General features: G+C 45.4%; 1 protein-coding gene across 3 annotated transcripts in view; it reads left to right on the plus strand.

The window, feature by feature from the left end:
• Positions 1-224: 224 nt before the first annotated feature.
• KCNQ5 (potassium voltage-gated channel subfamily Q member 5) overlaps positions 225-27,966 on the plus strand; it is a 623,719-nt gene continuing 595,977 nt past the window's right edge. For 2 of the 3 annotated variants that reach the window (XM_070376187.1, XM_070376188.1), the window contains exon 1: positions 225-2,369. In XM_070376187.1, coding sequence (XP_070232288.1) covers positions 1,969-2,369 — 401 coding nt within the window. In that variant the 5' untranslated portion in view covers positions 225-1,968. The remainder of the gene's footprint in view (positions 2,370-27,966) is intronic. The other variant, XM_070376190.1, reaches the window with a different exon arrangement.

Here is a 27,966-nt window from a genome sequence, read left to right on the forward strand (position 1 = left end):
TGCTTCTCATTTTCCTGCCTGCACAAAAGCCAAGATTTTCACGCTGAAAGCGTGCACACGAATCCTTCTAAGCCTCTAGATCTTTCACCCTGAAAGCCCTGCGCGGAAACTCTGGGGGGAGTCTAAATATAGCGACGCCAACTCCCTCGCGCTCCGCCTGGTCCTAGCTCGGCCCTAGGACTGGAGCGCTCTCTCTGGGGCGCTCTCTCCCTTGGCCTGAACCTTGGGGGCACTAGGCCGCCCCCTTCCCCCTCCACGTGCGCGCGCGCGCGCGGGTGGAAGTGAATTAGGGGGCAGTCACGTGGCGCCGCAGCCAGCTGCACTGAGCGCCTCCGTGAAGCGCCCGCGGCCACCCGGCTCGGGCACCGGGCGGGAGGGGGCGCGGGGTCGCGCCGGCGGCCGGGAGCCGGCGAGTGGGCTGCGCGGACATTGCAGCGATGACAGGAAGAAGGAAGGGGCCAGCGGGGCCGTGCGGCCGCTGCCCGAGGCAGACCGGAGCCGGCACGGGTGTGCGCACACGGAGGAGCTGGCCGAGCATCCCCAGAGCCGGGGGCAGCTGACACGGGACTCACGCCTCAGCTTTCGGCTTCTGGAAGCAAAAAGGCACTGGGACTCACTGTCTCGGAACCATCTGTTCTGGCTTTGCGGTGGAACCCCAGTTCTTCCTTCAGTTTAACTAGTGATCATTTCCTTCCTATTTGAGGGGGAGGGGAGGGGTTCCACTCTTTGGGAAGAAGTTCCCAAGCCCAGCTTCCTCTCAGTGTCTCCCGCACAGCGGCTCACAGTTTTTAACGCCGCCGTCTCGCTGAAGGCCAGAGGCTCGGCGGCCTCCCTCCTCCCCCAGGGGGAAGGGGGTTTGGGGCGCCCCGCTCTCGTGTCGGAGGCGGCGGGAGAAGCCTCTCACTGCGTAAGTGGCAGCACAGCGGGGTAGGGAGAGGACCCAGCGAAATTGCGGTCCTGGACTCTCCATCCTACAGGGTTTCCCCCCGCCCCCAGACTCAGGGACTGCCGCCGCCACCGCCGAGAGACTTCGCCTGTTTATGACTTTCTGTGACTTCAATGCAAATTTCTTGACGGAGGGACCCGGTCTGTCCTTCCCTGCTTCGCGCCGCTGTCAGGCACAGCCCAGCGCCAGTCGTTCACCGCGGAGAAGCGGAGTTTTGACGCACCCCACCCCACCCCCGGCTGGCAAGGATGTCCAGCTCCTCTATCTGATGCTGGGATGGAAAGTCACAGACTGCAAGCTGGAGGAGTTTGTGGCGGTGAGATGCCCAGCGCCCATCTCGCCGGCTAGGCAGTCGCGTCCCGCGGGGCTGCACCCTGAACGCGGGGATCCGAGCGCCCCCGCCCGGAGCCTGGGCCGGCGCGCTCGTGGACTGGCTGGTACCTGGAGGGCAGGGCTGGGCCGTTCCCGCGCACACCACTCGCGGAAGGACGACGGGACGAGCCCGCGCGGCGGTGCAGCGGCAGGAGGAAAGGGCGCCTGCCTCTCCTTTTCCTCCTCTGGGTACGAGGGGGCCGCACCTTCCAACAGCTCCGAAGCCCTGGGGAGAATACCCCGAACTCTCGTCCCTGACAGGGGTTTCGGTGCCGCAGGTCCCCTCCGGCGTGGGGAGCCTGGGATCCGGCGTGGGGAGCCTGGGACCCGGCGTGCGCGCGCAGGAGCTCCCTCTCCAGCCCCGGGGGGCGCTTCGCCAGGAGGGAGTCTCCGCCGCGGGGACCGAGGGGCTGGAGGAGCCCTCTTGGAGTGACACCCCCGCGACACGTCCCGATTTCGCCTAAGGAACTGAAGGCTACTGGACACCTGGACTCCTCGCCTCCTCCGGGCGCCCTCTCCGCCCCCCGGCGCGCAGCTCGCGGGCCGTCGGGCGCCCCGTCGGTGGCGGCTCCCTCCTCGAAAGCGGCCGGCGCGCATGAGGCCGCGGCCCCCTCCGCCGGGGCCCCCCTCGCGGTGCCCGCGGTGATGCCATGCCCCGCCAGCACGCGGGCGGCGAGGAGGGCGGCGCCGCCGGGCTCTGGGTGAGGAGCGGCGCGCCGGCGGCGGCGGCGGCGGCGGCGGGCGGGGGGCGCACGGGCGGCGGCATGAAGGATGTGGAGTCGGGCCGGGCCAGGGCGCTGCTGAACTCGGCGGCCGCCGGCGGCGACGGGCTGCTGCTGCTGGGCACCCGCGCGGCGGCGCTGGGTGGCGGCGGCCTGCGGGAGAGCCGGCGGGGCAAGCAGGGCGCCCGGATGAGCCTGCTCGGGAAGCCGCTCTCCTACACCAGCGGCCAGAGCTGCCGGCGCAACGTCAAGTACCGGCGGCTGCAGAACTACCTGTACAACGTGCTGGAGAGGCCCCGCGGCTGGGCGTTCGTCTACCACGCGTTCGTGTGAGTACCCGCGCCCCCCCTTGCGCCCCCCGCACCGCGGCGGCCGGGGGCACCCTCCTGCCCGGTCCCCCGGGACGCCCGGCGCCCACGCCCTGGCCGGCCGCGCGCGTATACACGCACACACACATATACACGAGCCCACACGCTCTCTCGCGCGCACGTGGTGGGTTTTATTTCTTTGCACGTGTTTAGGGTCTCCCTTCTGGCGCCTGCCACCTCCCTGAGCCCCACCCCCTCGCCCCTGCAGACGGAGACTTCCCCGTGGGGCACGCAATGAGCTGCCCGGCCGCTCTTGGCGCTCAGGGGCAGAGACGGGCAGGCGCGGGACTCGGGCTGCGCGGATAATTGGGAGCGATGAGGTCTCGAGATGCGTCCGTTCCAACCGAGGGGGGCGCCCGGGAGCTGAGAAAGGCGCATGAGACCTTGCGCCCGCGTGGAGCTTGGGAGAGTGTTGGAGAGGTTAGGAGGTGATGGCGGGGTAGACGCGACTCAGAGAGGCTAGGCGCAGGCCTGGGTCTTGGTCCGGGGCGGAGCTGGGGAGGCCGCTGCGCGGTGGGGACAGCAGCTAGGTTGCCAGCGCTCCCGGAAACACGCCTCGCAGCCATCTCAGCCGCAGCTAACGGAAAATCTCTCCGTGCAAGAAATCCTTCCTGTCACAGAGGTGGCAGAGGTCTGGAGGAGGCGAGCAGGGCCAGGCGAGGTGATGTTCGCTCAGGCGCCGAGGACGAGGCCCGCGTGGAGTCCAGCGCTGTCGCGCAGGGGCGCAGGCAGAGGTGCGGGGCACATGGCCCGCCGGGGACTGGGATCAGGCAGTGGGTGAAGTTGGCACTGGTGGTTTGGAGCCAGAGCGTGTGCGTGTTAAGTAAGCCTCACCATCTAGCAGAGAATGCTTAATGAGAAAATGATTGGAAGCAAATGTTTATTTTTCCCTGAGGCATTTAAAACCTTTCAGTGGCTTTAAAGTTTACTACTGTTTTTCCCACAACGTCCATTCATTCAATCTCCTGTTAGAATTACGTTTATGTGGACATTTTACGGTAGTTTTTATGCCGTTACACCCACATCTTTTCTTTTCTGCTTCTTTTTTCTCCTCTCTTTGTCGTTCCCCTTTTCTGCTTCTTTTTGTCAAAATGGAATATAAAGGTCTCAGTCTTGGGAGGCCAGTAGAGAAAGTTGCAGGCACTCCCTGATAGGTTTCTTGTTTCCTAGTTAAAAAAAAAAAAGGGTTTGGAAGACATGAATTAGGTGTTTTTTTTAAGAAATGAGGCCTGTCATCGAAACACAGCTCTCACCTGAGATGGAGGATTGGCATCAAGTCCAGAAACATTTTTGAAATAACATGGAGGAAGGGGCTGGTTTTGTAAATAGGTGAGCCTGGAATTTTACCACGTAGTAGTCAGGAAATTGGTGGAGTCTACAATCTGTGGGGCGCTGGTGTCTGGAAAATTTTACAGTCCCAGATTGATGTGAACATCTAGCACTAGGCAGAATATTCCAGCCAACTTTCCATCTTGCAACGTACACAAGGAGAAAGTTGTGTAGTATCATTATTACATCAAAAGTATAATGTTTGCAAGATTCACATTTCCTTAAATGTGGTTTCTGTTGTAAATGCTAGACTTAGAGAAGCACTACTGATACTTTACATGTTCATCCACTCTGAGTTGATATAATAATTAATCCTGTTACCTGATGAGCCTGATAAATTATTTTGACCAATCTGAATCCACTAAAACATTTAGCAATATGATCTGTGCTCAGTTTGGCAACAAAGTATATACTGTATGGAAGATGATTTTTTTACGAGAGTTTGCTCAGAATATTCGTAACTCTGATTTTACAATATGATGCTACTTAGCAGCCTTGAATTTTTGGTAGTTTATATATTGTATATTCAGAAAGGGTTAGAGACAACCTTGGTTAGTGCTCATGCTTTGAATTTGCCAAGTGTTGCCCTTGAACATGAATGAGGGCTTCTTGTAATGCAACATTTTATTTTCAATATGTTAGGATATAACAGGTTTTTCTGGCCTTACAGAATCTTAAATTTTTGACAAATGATTGTTCAAGAGGTTCAAGTTTGAATAATTCTCTACTCACCGGTCTTTATCAGTCAGCCAGTGTCTTTTGTGGTAGAAACAAAACAAATTATGTACTTATTAATACCACATGCTATTGTAAACCTTTGAATTAGTAATTTCTAGAGTCTGAAACTAATGATTCAGTGATGTGGCAGGGGGTGCTAGACTCATGGTGATACAAAGTCGGAATCATCTTCTGGGAGGTTGTGCACAACTACAGTTGGCCTAGGAGGACAGGCCGTCTTTGGCAGCAGCAGCTTATGATTTAAGTGAGCTTTAGAATAGCTGGGCTTTATACATTAGATTAATAAAGGAAAGTTACTTTGAACTATAAGTCTAACAAGACCGTTAATAATAAAGGAAATTATAAGAAAACAATTTCTAAAGCAGTATAAGTAACTAATTCCTTGCCAGCCTGGGAATCCCCAAATCTTACTTTAATAACAGTTTTTGTAGCACATTATGGTTCTTGCCAAGAACAAGTGTACTGTGATGAATGAGGTGTATACTTCAGGGATGGATTTACTCTGTTGATTTGTGTTTTCATTGCCAAGAAGCAAGAAAAGTATGTTTAAAGTTATGTTTCGGGTAAAGAGACATTTCTGTTAAATATGCAAAAAGCATGATTGTAATGGTATTTTAATGGTATAAAGCATAGTTTCAAGTGTGTGTGTGTATGTGTGTGTGTGTGTGTATATATATATATATATATCCCTGGCTCACTGATGAGATGGCTGGAAAGAGCAAGAGATGACCTGCTATAAATACTTTCTTCCAATCTTTATGAATCGAGGGAGCTTAGGAAAGTCTCTTTTTTTATGGTAATTTAGGATTTACCAGGCAACCATGTTTCCTAGTTTCCTGTTTTCAGCTGCCCTTTAGTTTAATAGAAAGTGAAAGAAAGTGAAGTCGCTCCGTCGTGTCTGACTCTTTGCGACCCCATGGACTGTGTAGTCTGTGGAATTGTCCAGGCCAGAATACTGGAATGGGTACCCTTTCCCTTCTCCATGGGATCTTCCCAACCCAGGGATCAAACTCAGGTCTCCTGCATTGCAGGCAGATTCTTTACCAGTTAAGCTGCAAGGGAAGCCCAAGAATACTGGGGTTGGTGAGTGAGTGAGTGAAGTCGCTTAGTCGTGTCCGACTCTTTGCGACCCTGTGGACTGTAGCCCACCAGACTCCTCTGTCCATGGGATTCTCCAGGCAGGAATACTGGAGTAGGTTGCCATTTCCTTCTCCAGGGGATCTTCCCAACCCAGGTATCGAACCCAGGTCTCCCACATTGCAGGCAGACGCTTTAACCTCTGAGCCACCAGGGAAGCCCACTGGGATTGGTAGCCTGTCCCTTCTCTAGTGGATCTTCCTGACCCAGAAATAGAACTGGGGTCTCCTACATTGCAGGTGGATTCTTACCAACTGAGCTATCAGGGAAGCCAAATGCATGATTGGCTCCATATATAAATTTGTGGTGTATCTTTGCCTGGCTTAATGCTTTGGATTAGAATGTATAGATATTTTATTTCTAAGCTGGGAACCTAGAAGCCATTCTTGATGTCTTCACTTTTCTCAAGCTTGCTCCTGCTGGCTACCCATACGATCAGTAAAATCTGTGTGTTCACTTTATAAGTTTTTTTTTTTTTCTTCAGATCCATTCCCTTCTCTCCTTTGCTACTGCTACTCTCCCTGTTTCTCTGTACATCTCCGTTGGATTCTTTGTAATATTCTCTGATTTGTGTTATGAGCCTTCCAGCTCTTTGCTCTGACAGCAGTGTTTTCCTAAAATGCACATCTTATCACATTATCTCCTTGCCTGTAATCTTTCCAAGACCCTTCTCCATCTATTCATCCATTTATTCATCAATCCATCTGCAAATATTTGAATCTCCATTTTGTGCTAATTCCCAGATTAATAAGGTGGGGGCCTCCATTCTTAAGACGGGAAAAGATTCCAGTAGGGGGTGAGTGCAAGCCTGTGAACAGCAGTGAAATGCTGCTGTTCCAGGAGCGAGTTCAGAGTCTTATAGGAAAGGAGGGGGAAGTGGAGCCCAGGGTGGAAAGTTCAGCACAGGCTCCAGAGAGGAAGGGAAGCACAAGCTGAGTTTTGGCAAATGACTAGTTAATTTTCAGATGTGAAAGCAAGGGTGGGAGGGGAGTGTGGCGAGCCATCTTGCTGGAGGGAAAAGCATACGTAAAGACGTGGAATTGGAATCATGTCAGTAGTTCCGGGTACTGGAAAGTATTTATAGGATGAGAACAACCTCAGGAAAAGAGGGCAGAGCAATAGCGCACGTCCCTAACCTCGGGTGACTTCCAGTGCCAGCCATGGAATCTAGTCTTTATCCTGTAGGAACGACTGGTCACTGAATGCTGATAATCAGAGGGATGATGTCATCAGATAGGAATTTCAGAAAGATGTGGCTTTCATTGGTTCAGTCAGTGGATTGAAAGGTACCAAACAGGACCAGTGTGGCTGGTGAGAATTTTTCAGCAACTGGCCAGGTTTCCCACTCATTCTCGTGTTCTTTTATCCATAAATTCATGGATGTCTGTTGAACAGGATTCAACGATGTCTGATGAATCGTGCCACGCTCTGTTACAGGCGGGTGAGAGATAACTTCCTGAGGAGCTCAGGCAGCAACCGTGGGGACAAGAAGGAGGGATTTAATTAGAAAACATTTAAGTAGGTAGAACTCAGAGTGTTTTCATCACTCCAAATGAAAAGGATGACTCTGAGCTGGGTGACTTGGGGAACAGAAGTACCATTCACTAAGATACGGGACAAAGGATGCGAGAATACGTTCAGGGACCATGATGAGTTCAGACTTGCACTCAGTGAGTTGGAGATGTTTGTAAGTCATTTGGGGGGAGACTGCAAGGGATAAACACGTGATAGTGAACCTGCTGTACCCAGTTTCTCTCCATTGAGTCTTAGACCAGCAGCCAGCACCTGTCATGTTTTGTCAAGAAGAGAGCAGAAATAAGTAAAATATATTTGAAGGAAGGACCGCTTTTTCAAATCTGGAGCAGAATCTTGATGTCTAGAGCAGATATCTAGATTTGGAAGCTGCCAGCAGTGTTGTGCTGGTGAAAGCAATCAAGAGGAGGAGTGAGTTAGCCCAGGGATGCAGAGTGGGACAAGGACAGGTGGAGGGCATGGTGGGAGCACCTCCCGCCGGCAGGCAGTAGGGGGCAGGTTAAGAGCTCACAGGAGACCTGGGGAAATGTGACAGCGACCTCAGAGCCGGGGGGATAAGCCAAGAGACTTTCTCTTCACTGAAGCAAAGAAAGGAAGACGTGTACAGGAAGGAGCCGTGGTTGGTGTTTCCGCTGCTGCAGAAATGACTAGAAGAGATGTGTTAGGATTTTATTGGCTAGTGATGAAGGCAGTCGCTGGTGGCCTTTGCTGAAGCAGCTTCACTGAGATGACATCACACACGGGATTTAAGCAGGTTGGGGATGGCTGGGTGCTGGGAAGGTGGGGACAGGAGTGTAAGTTAACTCCAGATTCATTGGATTGGCTCCCAAGAACCCTCCTGACATGGCCCGTGCCCCCTTTCGTGTCTCATCTCTAACGCACCCCCCCAGAGCTCCAGCCTTGCTGTCTTGTGTCTTCTGCTAGACAGTGTTTGCTCCCACTGTTCCCTGGGGTTTTCCCTACCCTTACCCTCTGGCTGCCCAACTCCTACAGCTTCTTCAAAACACAATTCAAAGATCACCTCTCCTGAGCTCATGTCCCGGATGCCAGGTTAATGTAGGTGCTTCTTGTCTCAGGTTCCCCAGCCCCGGGAATGTCATTACTGTGGTGCTTGCCCTGCCATGTGGTCATTGTTAGCTACTTGGTCTGTCTCTCCCGTGAGAGGGTGAACTTCCCCTGCAGAAAACCTCCTACAGATCTCTGGGTCCTAAACACCTAGCAAGGTGCCCTGTATCTAGTAGACCCTCCATAAACATTTGCTTTCAGTTCAGTTGCTCAGTTGTGTCCAGCTTTTTGCGACCCCATGAACCGCAACACGCCAGGCTTCCCTGTCTGTCACCAACTCCCAGAGTTTACTCAAACCCATGTCCATTGAGTCAGTGATGCCATCCAACCATCTCATCCCCTGTCATCCCCTTCTCCTCCTGCCTTCAATCTTTCCCAGCATCAGGGTCTTTACAAATGAGTCAGCTCTTCGCATCAGGTGGCCAAAGTATTGGAATTTCAGCTTCAACATCAGTCCTTCCAATGAACACCCAGGACTGATTTCCTTTAGGATGGACTGGTTGGACCTCCTTGCAGTCCAAGGGACTCTCAAGAGTCTTCTCCAACACCACAATTCAAAAGCTTGCTTTATGAGTAAGTAAATCATTTTCCTTGGAAACTTTCCATAGAGGAATTGCAGAGTGAAGCAGAGCTGAAGGAATTACCAGGTGTTTGTGATTTTCTTGCTGCAGTCCATGGGGTCGCAAAGAATCGGACGTGCCTGAGCGACTGAACTGAACTGAAGATACTGATGATTCACTTCGAGGAGAAAGGTATGGGTCCAGAAGTAGGAAGTTTTTGCTTTGCTTTCCTTCGAACTTTCCCACTAATGCTCTTTGTGACTTGGAAGGAGTAATTTCACCTTCCTGGGTCTCCAAATCCCATCTGTGAAGCAGTCACAGCAGTGTTTGTGATGCAGCCACAGTAGTGGAGGTGGTGAGGGTCTGAAGTCTTATCTGAAGGGGAAGGAGTGTTTGTAATGAGCGACTTGATATTTTCTCTTTTCTTACATTTGAATTCTGATTTTAATACTGAAAGCAGCAAATAATTTTTGTTGTTGTTGTTAATATAGCATTTAAACTAATAGTTTAAAATAGGACAAGATTTTATTATCACATACCATACTCAGTAATCGGAGAAGGCAATGGCACCTCACTCCAGTACTCTTGCTTGGAAAATCCCATGGACAGAGGAGCCTGGTAGGCTGCAGTGCATGGGGTTGCTAAGAGTCAGACATGACTGAGCGACTTCACTTTCACTTTTCACTTTCATGTATTGGAGAAGGAAATGGCAACCCACTCCAGTGTTCTTGCCTGGAGGATCCCAGGGACGGGGAAGCCTGGTGGGGCCGTCCATGGGGTCGCACAGAGTCGGACACGACTGAAGTGACTTAGCATAGCATAGCATACTCAGTAATGTGGGTTTCCCAGGTGGCGCTAGTGGTAAAGAACCTACCTGCCAAAAGAGGAGACCTAAGAGACACGGGTTCCATCCCTGGGTTGGGAAGATCCCTTGGAAGAAGGCATGGCAACCCACTGCAGTATTCATGCCTGGAGAATCCCATGGACAGAGGAGCCTGGCAGGCTACCGTCCAGGGGGGAAGTCACAAAGAGTTGGACACGGCTGAAACAACTTAGCACACATACTTAGCAATGTAGTGTCTTACAGATCAAGATTAGCCTAACTCCCCACACCACTGTTTTCAGATTTTCCACATGATCTTTTCAAAATTTCCCTTCCTCAGCTCTGAGCTGCAGGGCCACCTCCTAATTATTTGCATTAACTCCTAACTCCTGGTGAGGTCTGTGGGCCGCATAGCAGTCAAGGGGGTCTTTCTGAGGAATTAAACAAGACAGCACTCCCCTGTTGGAGGAGGAAGGGTTTGTTTGTTGCCTGTCTCTGCCCAGTTTCTTAAGGGGGGTGAGGGGGAGGCTCTCTGTCCGCTTCTCTGCTGTGTCACCCGCACACAGACCTGTGTCCACCACATAGAAGATACTTCATGCTTGCAGACTGAAGCCTTACTGACACCCCACACCTCCCTCAAATACACGGATGGCTTCCTGGAGGAAGATGGAATTTGACTGTCTCGGCCACTCCCTGTGTCAGGACTCAAACAGACCTGATGAGTGACTTTTTTATTTACATATGTATTCTGTTCGGAGTTAAGCCTCTGTCTGCAGAAATTGATGTTTGCATTTTAATTTTGCTCCTGAATTCTTTAAAAAATCACTGATTTCCCTTAAATACAGTGAGGCCTTGTACAAGTTACACTGCTTTATGCCCTGCTAATCTAGTAACATTTTAATAAAATATATATGTATAATAAAATGCACGTGTATAATAAAACAAAATGCTCAAATCAATCTGTTTTCAGAAATTGAAACAATGCTGTAGTATTTGAGGATCATATTACAATTAGAAATGTTGAAAGTGTTACAATCTTAGTCTTGGGAACTTTATGGCCTGAGAGAAATGAAACGCAAGATAAGAAGTGTTGTCGGAAGCTTTGCGACCCCATGGACTGTAGCCTACCGGGTTCCTCCGTCTATGGGATTTTCCAGGCAAGAGAACTGGAGTGGGTTGCCATTTCCTTCTTCAGGGGATCTTCCCAACCCAGGGATCAAACCCGGATCTCCTGCATTGCAGGCAGATGCTTTACCGTCTGAGCCACCAGGGAAGTCTGGTTCATATTACAATTAGAAATGTTGAAAGTGTTAAAATCTTAGTCTTGGGAACTTTATGGCCTTAGAGAAATGAAACATAAGACAGGAATATTTCAAAATGGCATGAAGTCTTGATGCAGAAACCACTACAAGCCAGGAAGGTAGCCAGCCGTCTTTTAATAATTGCTTGCAAAGAACAGGTGCCAGTGGTTTTAATTTTTAATTGCAAATGGCTATTTTGGCAGATGAGAGCTCAGCAGAACAAGTTTTCACCCAGCCGGCCCTTTTGAAACCGCTTGAAGCACAATTGCGGGGCGGCCACAGCTCCACTTGTGTTTAACGATGGGTAGATGTTTTCATTACAGTTTTCTTTTCCTTCAGCCGTTTCATGGATACCATTTGAAGTGTTATTTGGTTTCAACACGGGAGACAGATTGGCCACGCAACTGCATTTTTCATAATTTTAAAAATTGCTTGATGGCTCTCAAAGTTTTAGGTGATCCTTTTGATCCTTTGTGATCAGTTTCCTAAATGCTACTGAAGTCATCTGTTTATAAACTGAAAAATGCTTTGCACTTTTCCCATTTTAAATCTTTGTCTCTATCTGCACACATGTATTTTATATACAGTCTATCCTAGCAGAGAACTTGTTATGCAAATATTTACATTTACCTTATTTTTGCTCCTCTACAAGTAAATAATGGATTTGAATAAGATGCAATTGAAATAAAAAGATCATCTGGAGTTTATATCATACTTTGAAAGATATTAACTGTATATAAAGAAAAAACTTTTTTACACACTTAGTCATAGTGTCCGTTGCTTCCATTTATAGTACCTGGGAGGTAATTTGAGAAGCTTTCTTCCTTCTTCAGTCCGTGGCAGGATGATCTTTTATAATCATGTTGTTGTTGTTCAGTCGCTCAGTCGTGTCTGACTGCGACCCCATGGGCTGCAGCACGCCAGGTTTCCCTGTCCATCACCATCTCCCAGAGTTTGCTCAAACTCATGTCCATTGAGTCGGTGATGCCATCCAACCATCTCATCCTCTGCTGCCCTTCTCCTCCTGCCCTCAGTCTTTCCCAGCATCAGGGTCTTTTCCAGTGAGTCGGCTCTTTGAATCCAGTGGCCAAAGTATTGGAGCTTCAGCTACAGCATCATGAACTATCATGTCATAATTTCTCTTTTTTATTTAAATGATGAATTGTGATGAACACCCGACAGGCATTGTGTGTACCGCTGAATGGGCTTGATGCTGGTGGTTCAAAAAGGGGAGTGATGTTGACCTTGACCTCAAGGAAGTTTACTGGGGAACAGACCAGGATGCTGACTCAAGGGGAATGATGGTGACCTGACCACAGTCAGCCCCCAAGTTCCTGGAGGAAAAACTCAGAACCAAGCAGGCTGACTGAGAGCCTGCGTTCTTACCCACTGGATCCTGATCGTGGGCGGTGCCTGTGGGCCCAGGCCCCTCATTTCATGTGGATGGTGTAATTTAAAAACAGCTCTCGTGTCTGGTATAGCTCTTAGCAATATAGTATATACAAAATAATTATTTTAGTATTAGCAACATTTGTTTCTCTGTCTCTGAATTCGAACCAGCCCAAGTTTTAATTTTTCCATAAAGTTTTTCTTGATAGCTCTGGCTTATTTCTTTCCTTTTATTTACCTCCCAAAGCTTTTATTATTTGGACCATGTATTTTACTCCTTAATTACATTCTTGCATTGCTTTCTAATTGGATTGTTTAATGCTTCACAAATAATTTGTGTCTAAAGAAACCAAAGTACCTTTTTTTTTTTTTTGGTATCTCCTATGGCATCAAGCCCAGATTTTTATCCTTTGTTTTTAATCAAAATTTACCTAGTTTATTGCTACCAGGAGGACTATTTGAATGTTATAAGTTTTTAGTTTTCAAAGAGAAATTTCCTTAAGTTCTATTAGTTTTAATTTTACAGTCACTTATATTAAGAACCCAGATTGTTATAATAACTTCTTAATAGCATTTCCTATAAACATCATATTTCAAACTTATACTCTGATTGCAGGATAACTAAAATTCACGTAAAATAGCAGCAATTGTTTGTTTACATTTCACAATGGCTGAAGGTAGAACTATTGGCTACAAACTGATTTTACCGAATTTTCTTTCTTTAAACTAATAGAATACTTGTGTTTTCTTCACACTAGTATAAATGTCTTCCATTTAGGCTCCATGCTCCCCTCCTTCATACACATAGGGGAAACCCTTGATATTTCTTCTTTTCTTTCCTTCATTTGTCCCGTCATCTTTCCCCAAATTAAATTGCTCCTAGTTTTTGGGTTTTTTTCCTCCTCTCTTGGCATCCATATTTCTGGAATGAGGTTTTTCCTCATTTCTTTTTACCACATTGTATAATTTGATTTCTCTTCCTTTTAAAGCTATCTGCTCTTAATCAGGAGATGCGCTGACCTTATAATTGCTTACAGGCTGCAGGAGTGTCCTGCATGAGCAGACCGGGCCACCTAATGTACTTACAGCCCTGCAGCAATTCACCAAGGCCTCTAGAAAGATGTGTGGCTTAGAGAACTCTCTTTTTCCTGGGTTTTGGTTAGGCTCAGGTTTCTGAAGAAATCAGAGAGTGAAGCCTTAAAATTGCTCTAAGGCTTTCTAATATCTACCTATTATTTCTTAAATCTGGGAGTAATCAGAGATGCAGTGAATAATTTTTTAAAAAATTATGCTTTCCATTTTGGAAGTTCACTACTGTATATAACTGATAAACTGCTGCTGCTGCTGCTAAGTCGCTTCAGTCGTGTTCGACTCTGTGCGACCCCGTAGACGGCAGCCCACCAGGCTCCCCCATCCCTGGGATTCTCCAGGCAAGAACACTGGAGTGGGTTGCCATTTCCTTCTCCAGTGCATGAGAGTGAAAAGTGAAAGTGAAGTCGCTCAGTCGTGTCCGACTTCCAGGGACCCCATGGACTGCAGCCTACCAGGCTCCTCTGTCCATGGGATTTTCCAGGCAAGAGCATGATTTTATATATATATATATATATATATATAAATTTATATATATATATATATATATATATATATAAATTTATATATATATATATAACGGAATATTGCTCAGCCATAAAAAAAGAATGAAGTCTTGCCGTTTGCAGTAACAGGGTTGGACGTTAAGGGCATTATGCTGAGTAAAATGAGTCAGAGAAAGACAAATACCAGATGATCTCACTTAAATGTGGAGTCTAAAAAACAAAACAAATGAACAAACAAAATGGAAATAGGTTTATATAGACAGAGCAGACTGGTGGTTGTCAGAAGGGCAGGGAGCAGAGAGTTGGGTGTAACAGATGGAGTGGATGAGAGGTACAGACTTTCAGTTATAGAATAGATAAGTCATGGGATGTAATATACAGCATGAAGAATATAGTCTATAACATTATAATAACTTTATCTGGTGACAATCTGTGACAAGATTTAGTGGTCGTTTCATAATGTACTTGATTGTCAAATCACTACACCATACACCTGAAACTAACATAATTTGGATGTCCACTATACTTCCATTAAAAAAAAAAAAATTATCACACAGACTGTTTACAGTCGTTAGCAGTTTCCTTTCTCAGTGAGCCAAGAAATAGATCTATAATTTGGCAACAGAGAGCTGCAGTTTTCCTCTTTAATTGGAGATTAAAGTATGGACTCAAGATGCAAGTTGTCAGAGGATTGCATATGACACAGAAAACCACCTGTACTTTTTCCTAGTTGGAAAAATTTTTCTGAAGCATAGGCTTTATGAAAGCTATTCCTATAGTCTTTATGGAATGGATGCCAAGTTAGGATTCCCTTTTCTCTAAACTGAGTGAATGAGGGACTGGGTGAGATTGAGGATTTGGATTCTTCTCCCATGATTTTCAGTCATTGGATACCTTTCTCAGCTTTCCCATTTGTATTAGAATGTTAATTGATTGGTATTTGTTCAATAATGTGACCTCATGCTTTGTGTAAGGACCTGAATTACACAGGAACTACAGAGACTGAGCAGAAATAAGACACAGCTTATTCTGTCAAGGAATTTTTACTTCAGGAGGATATGCATTTACTGAGCTGCAAACCCACCTCTCTGAGTTGACAGGATAAAAGCAAAGGTTGGCCCTTTTCCAGTATCATTTAGCTACTGCTCCCATTAAAGGAATTTTCAGGGTAAAGTCCAGTCACTGTAGAGAACTGCTGTCAGCTGCGTCTCTTGGCCCCTTGGAGATCTTTGAACCTGGGTGCCCAGTCACTGTGCAGGTGGGCGTTCTGTGCAGTGCATCCCACACAGAGACCAAACCCAGGAGCTCCCACTGATCATAGTGATTCCCAAAGAGCAGTAATTAAACTAGTTAAACTAAATGTTCTGGTTAATAAAACATTCTGAGTATGTTCAATTTGCTCCCAAGTATGTTTAAAAACAGAAATGAACCCAATGCTGCTTCATAATACTTTGGGGATGTTACTTTTTCTCCCCAAAATGACTTATAGAAAATAATGCAAACCAAAATTTGTTGTTGTTAAGTCAAATAAAAAGGCCCATTTATCTTCAGTACATATTCTAAATTTCTACTCTTGTTAGCTTTCTTTATTCTAGTACATGGAGGGAAGATATTATGCCCTGCCTTCCATGAGGCCTAGGATTCATTCATTCTTTCATTCATTTATTCAGTATCCAAGTGCCCAAGAATGTGTGTTCACTGCAGTCTCTACGGTGCTGTTGATTATCTTATTTTATTTTATTGTTTTTTGTTATGCAATTGAAGATTGGTTATTTATTTTTTATTATTTTTTAATATTTCTAGGAGGTTATTTTTTTAATTTAAATTTATTTATTTTAACTGGAGGCTAATTAGTTTACAATATTGTATTGGTTCTGCCACCCATCAACATGAATCTGCCATGGGTGTACACATGTTCCTCATCCTAAATCCCCCCCCACCTCCCTCCCTGTACTATCCCTCTGGGTCGTCCTAGTGCACCAGCCCCAAGAATCCTGTATTGACCTTGGATTGGCAATTCGTTTCTTATATGATATTATGCATGTTTCAATGCCATCAGCAGATGAATGGATAAGAAAGCTGTGGTACATATACACAATGGAGTATTACTCAGCCATTAAAAAGAATACATTTGAATCAGTTCTAATGAGCTGGATGAAACTGGCGCACTTGATTATTTTAGATATATTTCTGAACTAGGTTTACAGTGAAATGACAGAAATACACAGTGACGTTATATTAATTTTAAAGGTACCGTGTCAGACGATTAGATCTTATAGTTCTGTTCTGCTCCATTAAATGGAAAAGGAAGTTGGATGTCAGTACAAATGACTTTCAGTTCAGTTCACTTCAGTCGATAAATCGAGTCTGACTCTTTGCGACCCCATGAATCACAGCAAACCAGGCCTCCCTGTCCATCACCAACTCCTGGAGTTTACTCAAAGTCATATCCATCGAGTCAGTGATGCCATCCAGCCATCTCATCCTCTGTCGTCCCCTTCTCCTCCTGCCCCCAATCCCTCCCAGTGTGAGTCTTTTCCACTGAGTCAACTCTTCGCATGAGGTGGCCAAAGTATTGGAGTTTCAGCTTTAGCATCAGTCCTTCCAAAGAACACCCAGGGCTGATCTCCTTCAGAATGGACTGGTTGGATCTCCTTGCAGTCCAAGGGACTCTCAGGAGTCTTCTCCAACATCACAGTTCTAAAGCATCAATTCTTTGGTGCTCAGCTTTCTTCACAGTCCAGTTCTCACATCTATACATGACTCCTGGAAAAACCATAGCCTTGACTAGACGGACCTTTGTTGGCAAAGTAATGTCTCTGCTTTTCAATATGCTATCTAGGTTGGTCATAACTTTCCTTCCAAGGAGTAAGCGTCTTTTAATTTCATGGCTGCAGTCACCACCTACAGTGATTTTGGAGCCCCAAAACATAAAGTCTGACACTGTTTCCACTGTGTCCCCATCTATTTCCCATGAGTGATGGGACCAGATGCCATGATCTTAGTTTTCTGAATGTTGAGCTTTAAGCCAACTTTTCACTCTCCTCTTTCACTTTCATCAAGAGGCTTTTGAGTTCCTCTTCACTTTCTGCCATAAGGGTGGTGTCATCTGCATATCTGAGGTTATTGATATTTCTTACAGCAATCTTGATTCCAGCTTGTGCTTCTTCCAGCCCAGCATTTCTCATGATGTACTCTGCATATAAGGTAAATAAGCAGGGTGACAATATACAGCCTTGATGTACTCTTTTTCTTATTTGGAACCAGTCTGTTGTTCCATGTCCAATTCTAACTATTGCTTCCTGATCTGCATATAGGTTTCTCAAGAGGCAGGTCAGGAGGTCTGGTATTCCCATCTCTTTCAGAATTTTCCACAGTGTATTGTGATGCACACAGTCAAAGGCTTTGGCATAGTCAATAAAGCAGAAATAGATGTTTCTCTAGGACTCTCTTGCTTTTTTGATGATCCAGCAGATGTTGGCAATTTGATCTCTGGTTCCTCTGCCTTTTCTAAAACCAGCTTGAACATCTGGAAGTTCACAGTTCACGTATTGCTGAAGCCTGGCTTGGAGAATTTTGAGCATTACTTTACTAGCATGTGAGATGAGTGCAATTGTGTGGTAGTTTGAGCGTTCTTTGGCATTGCCTTTCTTTGGGATTGGAATGAAAACGGACCTTTTCCAGTCCTGTGGCCACTGCTGAGTTTTCCAAATTTGCTGGCATATTGAGTGCAGCACTTTCACAGCATCATCTTTCAGGATTTGAAATAGCTCAACTGGAATTCCATCACCTCCACTAGCTTTGTTCGTAGTGCTGCTTTCTAAGGCCCACTTGACTTCAGATTCCAGGATGTCTGTCTCTAGGTCCCAAATGACTTTAGGGGAACACATTTATCACCTTCAAAATAAGATCTTGAACCCAAGGGGCATCTACTTTACTCCTGTTGTATGACATGGTCCTTGACACTTGGCAGAAAAGACAATCACTGTGTTTAGGGGCCAAATTATTTCCAAGCTTGAAAATTCAAATTGGCATCCAAGTTTTTTTCCATAGAAGAAAAGCAGATAAATCCTTTAGATTCAGATCAACCAAAGAATAAACCCAAAGAGATGGTTGAGAGTCAGCACAAAGGAACCAACTTGTGCTGAGTCGCTCGTGTCTGACTCTGTGTCCCCTGTGGACTGCAGCCCACCAGGCTCCTCTGTCCATGGGATTCTCCAGGCAAGAATACTGGAGTGGGTTGTCGTGCCCTCCTCTGGGATCTTCCTGACCCAGGGATCAAACCTGTGTCTCATATGTCTCCTGCATTGGCAAGCGGGTTCTTGACCACTAGTGCCACCTGAGATGGCCTGCAGACCTTCCAAAGGTAGGACAGGAGACACACAAGGGAAGGAAAAAGGATGCAAATCACATTTGTGCCAATAGTGATGACTTTTGCACAGTCATCCAGGTCACCAATTTGGTGGGACCATGCTTCAGTGACCCTTTGCTTCCTTCACCCAGTGGAAGGGATTGTAGTCATTCCGCTGAAAGTGGAAGTTATCTTTAGCAGGGAAGATTCCCTTACATGAATCCAGAACTTTTGCTCCCAGTGCTGGACGTGATGAGTTACTTTACAAATGACTGTTCCCAAACTAGTTGGGTCATGCCGTGGAGTGTTGTTTTCCAGAGCTCATGGGTATGAAGTTTTATTCCAGGCTTCAGGGCAGGAAGTGATAATAAAAAATAAGTTTATAGATGGCACCAAAAGAGGTAGCCTAGACAACCTCCTAAAACAGTCAAGAAGCTATCACATTTTGCCGGAGAAAACAGAACACTCCTCTAATTCAAGGGTAGATACCATAGTTCACAATTGTCATTGATGACAGAACATTCTTTTTTCCTCCAAAAAAAGTTAAAGGCAATTACCTGAAAAAAAATTTTGAGGGGGTTTGTTCTTGATCCAAAGTCCCTTTCCACATTGCAGCCTTAATATAAATTTTCAAAGCACATGATAATACATTTGAGAGATCCACTCACAATAAAACTATTGTGCGTTTTTTATACTTACTTGTAGAGCCCCATGTGAAGTTGGTGGTTGCTTGAGAGTTAGGACCTGGGGGTTGGGAGGTGCAGAGAGAGACATAGCTTCATGAGGACCTGACCTGGAGCATCAGTGCTAGGAATGTGAAGGAGGGGAGCACAGCAGAGAGTTCAAGGGGAGAAGCAGAGTTCTTACCTCTGGATCCATGTTTGATCGACAAAAGAGATGAAAGAATCCCAAGTTTTCAAGGTTTCAAGCAGATGCAACTGTGACTAAGCAAAGATGCTGGGTTGTGTTTTAGGGAGACATGGGACGCACGGGTGAGCATGTAACCTGTTTGAGCCTGTTGAACCTGTTTGGACTTTGGGAGAGAGAGGAGGAGGGTCGCTAGTTACCGATGTAGGGGTTATGGTAATGAGATGAAAGCGGTTAGAGAAGACTGTAAGGAGAGAAGTTTAGGGAATACTAGTGTTTGGGGAGGAAAGAGGGGGTGGGTCTGTGTAAGAGAGAAGAGAAAAAAAAGGGCAGTGCACTATCCACCAAGTCTCAGGGACGGACTGCAATGGGCAGGGAGTATTGTAAGGAGGAAAAGAAAGCTGTCAACATTGAGGTGCATGAGGCTCTTTAAACTGGTGGTTTCATTTCCTTCAAGTATACACCCAGGACTGGAATTGCTGGATCATTTGATCACTCTGTTTTCAGTTTTTCAGGGAGCTTCCACACTGTACTCCATAGTGGTTGTTCCAGTTTACATTTCCACCAACAGTGTAGCGTCCCTTTTCTCCACACCCTCTCCAACAGTTATCATTTTGGTTGTCTTTTTGATGACAGCCATTCTGACCCGGGGTATCTCATGGCACCTTCAATTTTCATTTCTCTAATGATTAGTGATGTTGAATGTGTGTTCATGTATATGTTGGCCATCTGTATATTGTCTTTGGGAAAATGTGTATTCACATCTTCTTTCTGTTTTTTAATCAGGCTGTTTGTTTTTAGATATTGGAATTATACACTTTGGATATGAATCCCTTATGAGACACATCATTTGCAAATATCTTCTGCCATTTGTTAGGTTGTCTTTTTGTTTGGTTGATGGTGTCCTTTGGTGTGCAAAATCTTATAAGTTTAATTAGGTCTAATTTGGATTTATTTTTTGCTTTGTTTTTCTTGCTAAGGAGACAGATCCCCCCAAAATATTTCAAAGACTTATGTCAAAGAGTATTCTGCCTCTATTTTCTTCTAGGAGTTTTATTGTTTCCTGTCTTACATTTAGGTATTTCATCCATTTTGAGCAACCTACATGTTCAGATGAATGGATAAAGAAAATGTCATACCCACACACATACAGACACACACAATGCAATGCTACTCAGCCATAAAAAAAAAAAAGAAGGAAATTTTGCCATTTGTAGCAACATGGCTGGATATGGAGGGTATTCAAGAAAGACAAATACTATAAGTTTTCACTTACATGTGGAATCTAAAATATTTAAAAAGTGACTGAAGTTAACAAAACAGAAAATACCAGTGGGAAAAGGGCTGGGGGAGGGCAAGAGAGAGGTGGGGGATTAAAAGGTACAAAGCACTATGTATAAAATTAAGAAGGTTCAAAGATGTACAGCTCATGGAATATAGCCAATATTTCATAATAACTTTAAATTGAGTGTAATCTATAAAAATATTGAATGTCTATGTTGTACACCTGAAGCTAATATAATGCTGCTGCTGCTGCTGCTAAGTCGCTTCAGTCGTGTCCGACTCTGTGCGACCCCATAGACAGCAGCCCACCAGGCTCCCCCGTCCCTGGGATTCTCCAGGCAAGAATACTGGAGTAGGTTGCCATTTCCTTCTCCAATGCATGAAAGTGAAAAGTGAAAGTGAAGTCGCTCAGTCGTGTCTGACTCTTAGCGACCCCATGGACTGCAGCCTACCAGGCTCCTCCGTCCATGGGATTTTCCAGGCAAGAGTACTGGAGTGGGGTGCCATTGCCTTCTCCGAGCTAATATAATACTGCCCATCAAATATACCTAAATAAAAATACAAAATGCCATTGAAAAAGTTTTAAAACCAACTTCTAAAAAAAAAAAAAGGAGTAGAAATGAAGATGTAAATATAAGAAGAGGCAGTGATGCAGGTAGCCAGCATAGAGTGGGGGCAGGGAGCAGACCCTGGAGGGAGCCTGGGCCACTTTGGAGTGGACAGGTCTGCAGCCTCAGATGCTCTGAGGTCACGGGTTTCATGGGGAAGGAATCACATCCTGGGAAAAGGGACAGAGTAGCCCAGTGACGGGCCAGGCAGGGGCACAGTGATCAGCACCTCAGAAGGAACCCGTAGGGGAAGGATGTCTGGAAGGTGTATCTGGCGAGAGCTTGGTGTCCAGAGAGCCTCCCGAGTGGGCAGGGAAGTCTGGGGAGGAGCAGCCTTGCGGTCCTGAAGAGAAGAGAGCCCGAGGTGAGGGCAGGGCAGTGCTGAAGGGCTTGAGATAAGGCATGGGCAGCTGGGGAGAGGGTGGGGGAAACAGACTGGCTGGGTCATTGGCAATTAAATGGCCAAAGAGAGAGGGAGAATGGTAGAATTAGGTAGCACCAGAGAAAGCTTACCGTGGACGGAGAAGCCTGGTAGGCTGCAGTCCATGGGGTCGCACAGAGTCGGACACGACTGAAGTGACTTAGTAGTAGAGAAAGCTTAATGTTTATTTCTCCAAGCAGCTGGAGGTCTATACAAATATAAAAGCCTTGGGAAACCCCCCCGCCCCTCCACCCAAGCTGGGGAAATATGGACATAATTGAGAGAACCAGAGTGCTGGATGAAGAGGAAGAGTGTTGATAAGGAAGAGTCTGGGATGGTGGCTTTGGGTGTGATGATGCAGCCCAGCATCCTGGACAGCAGCAAAGGCCTCGGTGGGCTTGGCAGGACCAGCTTGGAGGCTCTGCTCATTTGATTCCAAGGTCTCTTCAGCAGTGGTACCAGGGAAACTTAGAAGGCAGATGGATGTGTGACCCACAGCTGGCAACCCAGGTAACGTGAAGGAGGGTGCTCTGAAAATGTTAGAGCGACCTCCGGCAAGTCCTGGACCCGTCAGGGCCTGACCACCTGGTAAATGTGTAAGGGTGCAGGTGTGAAAGCTCCTCACTGTAATAATAGGCACGTGTAAAAGCACACATTTAGTGAACAAATGAATTAACATGGCTTATTACTTAGTTTGCAATAGCACTGTATTTGATACCAGAATTACATACCAAGAGGTTTCTTGTTGTCTCTACAAGCTCTCTGTGCTGACAAAAAGATTTTTTTTTTTTTTACAATCTCTTTATTTTTGAATCTATGGATAAAAGCGTATTCTTATAGCTCAAGGTTGGAAAAATTGTCAGGGACTACAATTTTGACACATTCAGTAATAGGATCACAGAGCTGAAAGGACCTTTGCTGACCTATGCTAACACGGTTCTTTCTTAGCTGGGAAAACTGTGGCTGCAGAAGAGATAAGTGACAGCTCCCATCAAACACTCGCTGCCAGAGCCTCCCCGACACCCTTACAAAAATGACTTCAGTCGTAGGTCTCGTGAGCTGCTGAGTTCCCTCTAGTGAAGATTCTCTGTGGTTTTTAAAACATGAGTAATGGGAGGGATAAATCAGGAGATTGGGGTTAACCTACATACACTATATATAAAGTAGATAACCAACAAGCACAAACTATACTTACTGCCTTACAGTGACCTATAATGGAGAAGAGTCTGAAAAAGCACAGATAAGTATGTATAACGGAATCACTTCACTGTACACCTGAAACCAACACAATGTTGCAAATCAACTATACCTCAGTAGAGAAAACAAAAACACGAGTAGTGACATTTCCAATACTACTGTTTGCTCAACTATAATACGAAGCATATTCTTTTAACTGCATTTTAGTACCTTTTCTCCATATATATTAATACAGACAATATTCCGCTGTTACCAATTCCTACAAGCTAGCAACAGACGTTATTTTTATGACATTTATTTCTCCCTAAGAAGTCAAATTCTGGAGCAGGGGTCTCTTTAGGGAGTTAAACCCTATATTGACTAGCTCTTTGAAGACTCTAGTACATGGAGAGAGCAGATAAGAAACAACTTAGTGTTAATGTTTAGTGGACCACGGATGCAGCACTGTGGTTTCTTTCCAGATAGGACAATTTTGTGAGAAATATCCTCAGATTCGGAGGGAGTTGGAGTGAGTAAAAGTGCATGTAAACATTCTATGAGGATCCAAAAGCCCCTCCTCATTCTGTGTCTGTCTGTCTTATACACGCACACACACACACACATGCACAATCTAATTACACTTGATAAATTCATGAAGGGAAGCAAAAGTGTTCACCCAGAAATTCAGATAAGCTTATACAGCTGTTACATGTATGAGCCCAGTGCCTTGCTTGTGTGCAGGAGGGTGTGGACCAGGGCAGTTAGACCCAGAAAGGAGCACCAGGGTGAGGTGACCATCTCACTTCTGGAAATCCTTGCCATGTTCATGAAAGGAAAGGCACATCTCCAGCTTTGCAAGTACAGTGTGTTTCTTTTAATGTGCATGGGTGAAATTAAGTTAAACTTGCTTTCCACCCTCCTGGTGTTCCTTTGTCTATATCCAACATGCTTTTTATAGTTCATATTGTCATTAGAAAGCTAGTGGTTTCTAATGGTTTCATTAATGAATTCTGAGGAGAAAGGAATTTGGGTGGGGTTTGCTTTGCTGGCCTAGAGATGCCATTTTTGCATGAATCATGTACCTACACTAGGAGGTTGATGTATCCTGTTGGTGCTTCTTCAGACACCTTCTTGGCTAGAAAATTCTGAGGCAGAGACGTGACTTGGAGGAAGTAAAGGGCTTATATTTAATTTTTCATTTGAATATAATTGCTTTAAAATGTTATGTTCATTTCTGCTGTACATCGAGGTGAATCAGCCATATGTATACATATGTCCCCTCCATCTAACAATTCTTTTTGTCCAAAGTTACTCCTGTGGCCTTTAAATACATGGGGCGTCTTTTCTTGGGCAGCAGATCCCCCTCCTTATGGTCCTGATTGGAGCTGCTTCGTTCACTGCCCAGCACAGCAGGTTTGGGGTGGGAGGTGCAGATAGAGAGGAGGCTGGGTTCTCCCTGTCACGTGGCCCTTGCTTTTTTCCTTAGAGAGGAGGGTTGCTTTGGTGCCACACACGGAGAGCACTTTCCAGAGGCCACCTTTCCTCATGGAGCAGATTTCTATCAGATAAAGGGACCCTGTGGTTAATAAACTCTGACCTTACATATCAAGGAAAGCCTGATCATGGGACATTTGTGAAATATCCCGTGTGGGAGCCACTCATCAAACCCACAGGCTGCATCCACACTCTGTGTCGCACTGTCAGTCCCCTAAGAAACGCTGATGACTCCCAAATGCAGCCACAGTAGTGACATGCTGATTACAGAGGCCAGAATTTTCTTTCATTCAGACATCTGTGTCCTTTGCAAAGGTGTAGGCCTAAGAATTTTCCCTGAAGTGTTGTTTTTTTTTGCTTTCTTTAAAAAAAAACAAAACCAAAAAACCTAAAACTCCATCCTGAGCACCTATATAATCAGTGATGGCAAAATTGTCCATGGGAAAACTTTACATTCTTTGAAAAGAAGGAAGTAAGGATATATGACATGGTTTCTTAAATGAATTAGGTGCAAAAATTAAGGTATAACCCAGTACATGTAGTGTATACAAGATCTACTTTTATAAAAAAAAAAAGAAAAATGCACACACAGTAGATTCTCATTTTCCATGGTAGTTTTGGTTGCTGAAGTCACTGCAAATACTGAATCATTGCTCCCAGTAGAAACACAGGGTTAGGCTCCTGGAGCCTTTGGTCACATACATACATAACGGACCTACATACATAACGGACCTACACATAACTTTGTTTTGTCTATGTTTCTGTTTAAAGACACGTTATTTAATATACAGTAGATTCACTAACATTCACCTCATAACCGAAAACACTGTAATTCACATCTGAATGACGCTTACCTTGTATATATATATACACATATATATATATATATATTTTTTTTTTTTTTTCCTGGAAATGTAACGAAAAGTGGGGTCTGGCTGCTCCTTACACTAAAGCCAATAAAGAGGCCAGGTTGGTGAAAAGGCAAGTTTGCTTTATTTCAGATGTCAGCATCTGGGATGGGGCTGAGGGGATAAGTGGAGGGTGGACACCTGTCCAGAGGCCGACTTACCCTGCCCACTGGTAATCAGTGGGCAAGAACTTTTATAGCCTGAGGGAGGGGGCGGCATGCAGAAACAGCACAGTCAGCTTTGATGGTCATCTTGAAATTGGTCTGATCAGTCACATCCTGATTGTTTTAAGTACAGAAAATCATCAGTCCCAGGGTCAGTTTCTTCCCTTTTCCTTGAGGCCAGTGCTCGAAATGGTGGCACCTCTTGTCCCGGTTACAGACTGGTCCTCATGTAGGTGACGTCTTCCACCTGGGGTTTCAGTGTCTACAAGACTGCTCACAGGACATGGCTCAGAAGATTATCTATAGTCTTTGAAGAGGAACTGAAGGCCCTTGACTTTGCTTAATGACCGAACTGTTTGGTTTACTTTGATTGTTTCCTTTGTTTCTGCATTTTCTCACTTCTCTGATCAAACTTATTTTTTGGCTCAAGTTTTTCCACAGACAAAAGGCAGGCCGAGGACTCAGAGGGCAAGACCACAGGGTCCTGCTCTGTTTCAGAAAGCACATTGTGGTCTTCTTGCACTTGACACTGGACAGTGCCTCAGCACTATAGTGGAGCCATTTTAAATGACAAAATCATACAGACACACACTCACACACACACATGCAAAGCCCCCCAAAATGCAAAAATCATGACATTAAATAGAGGCTAAGATGGACACATTTACAACTTGAGTGAAACCAGAAGGCAGAGAATCTCCTTGTTCAGTGCAGCATGGGTGTCTTTGCCCCTCTTTGCACGTCCCCACATGACTGCAAATGCCCAGTGAGCACTGAAGCTGGAGTCACAAATAAATGTTAGGAGGAGGCAGACTCACAAACTTGGAAAGTGTGAGTCATGAGGATCGGCAATATATGTGCACGCATACAAATAGAAGGATAAAAGAACTGCTCCTAAGAAGTGATCTTTGTTAAACAGGATGGATGGTGCACCTTCTGTGGTCACACTCTGTGGCCCTCGTGAGTTCTTTTTTTTTTTTTCACTGTGTCCATACACACACCTCTTCCTTCTCTGTCCTCCCTGCTCCTGTCCCACTTCTGCCTCTGTGCTTGCAGCGAGCCGTGTGCATTCTCCAAGGAGCTCCAGGGACAGGATCTTACTGGAGCCAAATTTATCAGAGTGAATACCCACTGAGTCAGCCTCTTGGCAAAACTGGGCAGTATAATTCTGCAGATGAACAGTGTTTTACAAATGCTGAGCGTGACACTCTGACTATGAGTTCCCTGGGTGATTTGCGTTACAGAATATCACCCATCTCCCCGCACCCTGGGGAGCCTGGATGCCAGGGCACTTGAAGTCTGTAAATGCTCTTGCTGAAATTCTTACCACAGGTCATCGGAATAGAAGCTTAGCAAATAGTAAACAACTTGAACAGTACGAGTGATGTAATGGCAGCTATCAGGTTGTATGTGACACATGCACGGAAATTCCCTTCAAGTAGATTCCAGTTTCAGATTGCCCTCCTAAAGCCAGAAGAGGTGACAAGTCCCTGTGTCTTGACCATACCTTCCCCAGGACGTCCAGGACTCAAAAGCATCCTTCTCTGGCTTGTCCTAGATCCTGTGCATGGCTTCTCGGCTTATTTTTTAAAATCTTGCCATTCATACCTTGTAACTTTAGAAAAGAGGAAAGTTTAATTTTGTCTGGTGTTTCCTTCCTCATGTATTATCACGGTGTTCTTTTCTTTTACTTACCTGTGAAAGCCTGACTAGAAAGTAACCTCCCTGAAAGGCTTTCTTTCTAATTAATCAGGAGGTTTTCACTTTCCCCCAGGCACTTCCTGTGATTTACCCTAACCCAGGTTAAAAACAAGCTGAAGAAAGAATAGCATTGGAACATGTATATTATCATATATGAAATAGATCGCCAGTCCGAGGTCGATGCATGAGACAGGGTGCTCAGGGCTGGTGCACTGGGATGACCCAGAGGGATGGGATGGGGAGGGAGGTGGGAGGGGGGCTCAGGATGGGGGACACATGTACAGCCATGGCTGATTGATGTCAATGTATGGCAAAACCCACCACAGTATTGTAAAGTAATCAGCCTCCAATTAAATAATTTTAAAATTAAAAAAAAAAAAAAAAAAAACAAGCTGAAGCAGAGCTGATGGCCGGTAAAGAAAAAAAATGTGTGAGGCATGCCCACGTCTAATTATACTTGGGATTCATTAGTTTTAATGGTCTCCCGTGGACTGTTGCCCTTTATCCACTGTTAGTTTGTAATCTAAAATCATTCAAATTTATGTGTAATTGGATTTCTGCCAACAGTATTCCGTCCATCACTGTATTTCTTCTCAAGCATTGAGAATGCTTTCTTTTAAAAATGTTTGTATGCATATACATGAATATAATCAAAATGTGTGAAAACACCTCTTCATTTGAAAAAAAAAAAGTTAACAGGCTTGTAAAGAATAACTTTAGCAACAAATGGTGAGTTTATTTTAAGAATAAACTTTGTAAATGTATGGGCCTCTAAAAATAAAAATAGGGAGATTTATCAAATGTTAATTTTTCTTACTAAATATTCCAGTTACCCATGACAGGAGCAGACTGTAGTTACTGCTGATCTTGTGTCTGCAAAACCACAGGGTTTTAGGAAGAAGCATTTGGACACCTTGTGGCCTGCATCATTTATAGCTACATCTGTATATAGGAGCCTACAGTAAAATGCGATGGACCTTATTGGATCAGAGCCAGTGTGCTCCACTGGTCAAAGCTTTCTGGAGTTACTGAGGATGCTTCTGGCTGGAAACTAGCTGGGATGAAATTCTCCTTGATTGGTTGAGTCTGTGTCTTGTGAGTGCACAGCCTTGAT

This window comes from Bos mutus, chromosome 9 (assembly GCF_027580195.1).
Source record: "Bos mutus isolate GX-2022 chromosome 9, NWIPB_WYAK_1.1, whole genome shotgun sequence".
Lineage (NCBI taxonomy): Eukaryota > Metazoa > Chordata > Mammalia > Artiodactyla > Bovidae > Bos > Bos mutus.